The sequence below is a fragment of the Watersipora subatra genome, chromosome 8, assembly GCF_963576615.1.
Source record: "Watersipora subatra chromosome 8, tzWatSuba1.1, whole genome shotgun sequence".
Taxonomy (NCBI): domain Eukaryota; kingdom Metazoa; phylum Bryozoa; class Gymnolaemata; order Cheilostomatida; family Watersiporidae; genus Watersipora; species Watersipora subatra.
Window position 1 is genome coordinate 38610875 of NC_088715.1, and position 4112 is coordinate 38614986.

Genomic DNA, 4112 nt, shown 5'->3' on the forward strand with positions numbered 1-4112 from the left:
AATGACTTACAGGTAATCTTCCATCCAGTGATGGTAGGACTGCTCAGCAAACAACTGCTCTCTCCTGATTACTTAGATTAGGGACACCGTCAACAGCTGTCCATCCATCTAACCATGCCAAGAAGCTGTCTTCAAGCCACTAGAAGAAAAGATAATCTGACATAATGAAACATCATGATTTTTTGTTTGGGGTCAATGTCTTACAAGCATCAATAATGGATAAAGAGTACAACTATGAGAATGATGCATAGGCTTCTTCAATGTTGCTGATTGCGATGCACTGTTTTTTTCTCAAAAGGATTTGGTTTTCACCTATATTTTCATCTATAATTATACTGATCAGTAAAAGTCTATCACAGGTTCAACTTACCTTGAAGCGCTTATCATCCAAGCATCTGTATAGTTTTCGCCACTCACACCTTGAATCTACACCCTTATCTCTGTATCTTACATTTAAGCAATCAAACGCCTGGTTGAACATATCTGTGATCTCTATAGTAGATGACAGCTCAGGGTCATTCATCTGCCGCATCCCATTGGCAACAGATAAGCTAAGAATCTGAAAAAACAGTTAGGTGTAATGAAATGACAAGTGATATTATGGATTGAGAGAGGCGATTTGACTCTCAAGTACCAAACTGTAATAAACTTCTTGGAGTCAGTTTCAGCAATGACATTAATGTTCATAACGATGGTTTCAAGGCATGCGGATAGATACTGGTAGGTGCTGTGTCCAAACGTCGTAAACCAATCAAGCAATATTATTTTCACCAAAACTTGCTGTGGGCATAGCTTTGGCACTAGGTTGTGCTGTGATCACATATAAAATTATTATATCTACCTGTGCGGCTTGGTTAATCCTCATTCTAGCATGTGGGTTGAGCTTGACATGTGGAGCTGTCAACTTATGCAGGCGAGTGAAGCTGGTATGAGAGAGGGTATGGCTCAAATAGGCGTGTACAGTGGCTCCATTTAACAGACTTCTTACGAAGCTAGAATGAAGTAAATAAAAGAGAACTGTTTTTTTTCTACAATGTGACAATGTTTCAGTGTTTTAAAGTTGGAGGAAGATGGGTGATTATGTGGCAGCCTTAGGACATTTAAATGAAAAGGGTTGTCATCAATGATATAATTATACCTATATCAATGCCATCAGCCAGCAATTATAAGATTCGTCTATTATAATAATTATAGTTGAAAACAATTGCAAAGAAACCCGTCAATTGAACATTAACACCAAATACTACTGTTAAGATTAGGCATAATGACAAGCCATAAGGAAAAATTGGAAGGAGATGGGATTAAGAAACCACATTTTATGTAATTTGTCTATGTCATGTCCCCAATAAAAACAATGTAATTAGTGACTGGCTCCGCAACTGAAAGGATTTATGATGTATGGCTTGATTCAACAGTGTTATAACAATAATATTATTACCATAATAAGAACACTGTGATTGATTTTAGAAGGCACGGGAATTAAAATCTAGTCAAGTTAGTGCCGCTAAAGATGAATGAATGTGTATGTCTATTGGGATGTGCAATGTATAACTCAAACTAACTCACCACTAGGTTTTCTACTATTGCAGTTACCATGGCTGTTCTCGATGCAATTCCTAGTTGTCTTCAATAAGTGGGGGACATCACTGACAAAGTAGATGGTGCGCGGATGTTGTGCAAAGATGTTAATAGCTCTGTGGGTAATCTCATCTTTTCGGTAATCTGATGCATGGAGCTTGATGAACTTTCTGTTAGTGCTTGCCCCATCAGATACACTTGACCGTACATAAATGTCATTTAGTTCAAGATGAGATATCAGGTCCCAGAAGCAGTTTTACTTAATGTCAGGTAATGTCAGGCAATTTGTTGTGAAATGGGCCACTTGAAGACAAGTTTTAGATAATATCCCTCGGGCCATGAAACAAAGGACGTGTGTGGCTAGCTTTGGAGATGAATCAATACCTGTCTCAAGATTGCCCAGAGCTGAATTTACACTACCTATTTCTATAAAACCTGTAAGTTCTCCTGAAGACTTCTGGTAAAAGAAACCTTCTTTGATCTTGACTTCATCGTGCAATAGGGTGATACTCCTCTTACTACCTAATTGTTCACTTAATAAACTAATATTGTCATTGTCAATGCCATACTTAAAACTTCTGTAAGATGTGTAGGTTTTTAATGTTGGTTCTGCTGGTAAGGAGATGAATCCAGAGCTACGCATGTATGTATATGTAAATGAAAAATGTGCACGGAGTGTCAAAGCCCAACGAATTATCATAGGGTGCCATTTCATACTTCTGGAGCATTTAAGTTTAGCTTGTCTCACTTGTTGATTCCACAATAGCTCTTTTAACTCGCTGTCAAACTTAGGTCCTTTATTGCTATTAGTAGGAGTAGTTTAACAGATATCATTGATTTCATTATTATCAACACTCACCCCTACACTGTCCATATAGTTATCAAGTCACTGCCGCCGGTACCGCTTTATGTCAATTTTCAGTTTGTTAAGTTCTTCACTCTGGTTTCTAGCACGAATTAAGAGCTCATCTGGTGACAGAGACTGCAAAGGAGCATACGAGGTAGAAGCGGTTCTGGCAGCTTTAGCTGATTCACTGTTGGTATTCTTAAGTCGCTTTAGTCTTATTCTTAGGCTGTCTCTATGTTTGATACAATTTGCACACTTTTGTTTATTGTATAGTACACGGCTACAGTCCTTGTGCCTAACAGTCTTTGAGATTGGGTCTAATATCGATTTATCCCTTGAAAAGTCTAGCTCATCGAAACCTTCGTTACCTTTACAGATGTGAGTATTCATAAGTTTTGATAGTAGTTGCTCGATGTCCTCAGCTGTTTTATACGTGATTGGCAATCCTAGAGTTGTCAGTGTTTCTAGAGTTAATTGTTTTCCGCATATACATAGTGTGTAACCATAAGAGTCTGTCAGGGTTATTCGCTTGAGAATATCCGCCTTGTCACTTGATAAGTATATATATTCTTTGTCAGCTGCTTTAATCCATTGATGTTTGAGGAAGATAGAGTCGAATGTCTGGATGTCAACAGATGGTGTTGTTGAAGGTGTAACTGCAGCCACCCTTCCGGAAGGTTTATATCCCTTTCTGATGACTCCATTTTTTTTAAAGAAAGATTTACTTTTAGAATATGACATAGTTGTAGACTAGTTAATGGTCAAACAAAGATAGAACAGAAAGTCGCTTGCCTCAAGATGCAATCTATCGGTATAGCCAAAGCCTGGCTAAGCTGCTCAGTTGTGCCGAAAAGTCTCTAGCAAAAAGAATTGATACACCAATATTAAAAAATAAATTAATCACTACTGTCAATGACATGTATATTTTTTCTACAACTAACTCACCAATTAGCTAGCAAACAAAAAACTATACTGACAAACAAGGTAAAAAAATCAAACAACTAGCTCTAACAGTAAAGATATGCAGTAATTAAATCAGTAAATGGACAATTGGGTGAATAAAATATCTTTTCACCCTAATATCGCGATACAGAGTTCTGATACATAGCAATTTTACTAATTTTGAAATTAGTAAAAGTCATAGTATATGCTTAAAGGTTGACTTGCGACAAAATTCACATTACAGCTATTTGGTATCAAAAGATTCACCCTGTCTTACTCTGTTGTGTTGTAGGGGCCAAATATGTGGAAATGTGATTACAAGTTCTTAAAAGCTCAAAAACGAAAAGCCGCCATAGATTGGAATCTGTTTTTTTCTCTGACGTAGTCATTACATTTGGTTATTGTCTTGTCACGTGATGTTCTCACGCGAATTGAAAGGCCAATAAAAAGCTCAATATAAAACTTCTCGTAGCACTAGTTTATGACAAACACGTCGGGTTTTACCGAAGACCCCGTATCAAATATAGATGCTCGCTACTTTACAGTTTTGTTTCGGCTTGACCTAATCGTTAAGTCGTAATCTGATCATGTGACCCAACACTTTGCAAATAACTTCTGCAGCACTTTTCGATTATCACAGGTGACCAACAGGCTCGTCATGATTATCAGACAATGATAGGCCTATATACTCCTTTGAGCTTTGTTAAAAATTAAACGAATTTTTATGGTAAGTTATAAGATATCA

General features: G+C 37.2%; 1 protein-coding gene across 1 annotated transcript; it reads right to left on the minus strand.

Moving 5' to 3' along the window:
* Positions 1-376: 376 nt before the first annotated feature.
* On the minus strand, positions 377-3373 carry LOC137402529 (uncharacterized). The gene is made up of 4 exons (XM_068089030.1): positions 1861-3373; positions 1567-1830; positions 842-992; positions 377-559 (listed from the first exon to the last, which is right to left on the minus strand). The coding sequence occupies exons 1-3, from the start codon at positions 2291-2293 to the stop codon at positions 985-987; spliced, it is 705 nt and encodes a 234-aa protein (XP_067945131.1). The 5' UTR covers positions 2294-3373; the 3' UTR covers positions 377-559; positions 842-984.
* Positions 3374-4112: the final 739 nt, after the last annotated feature.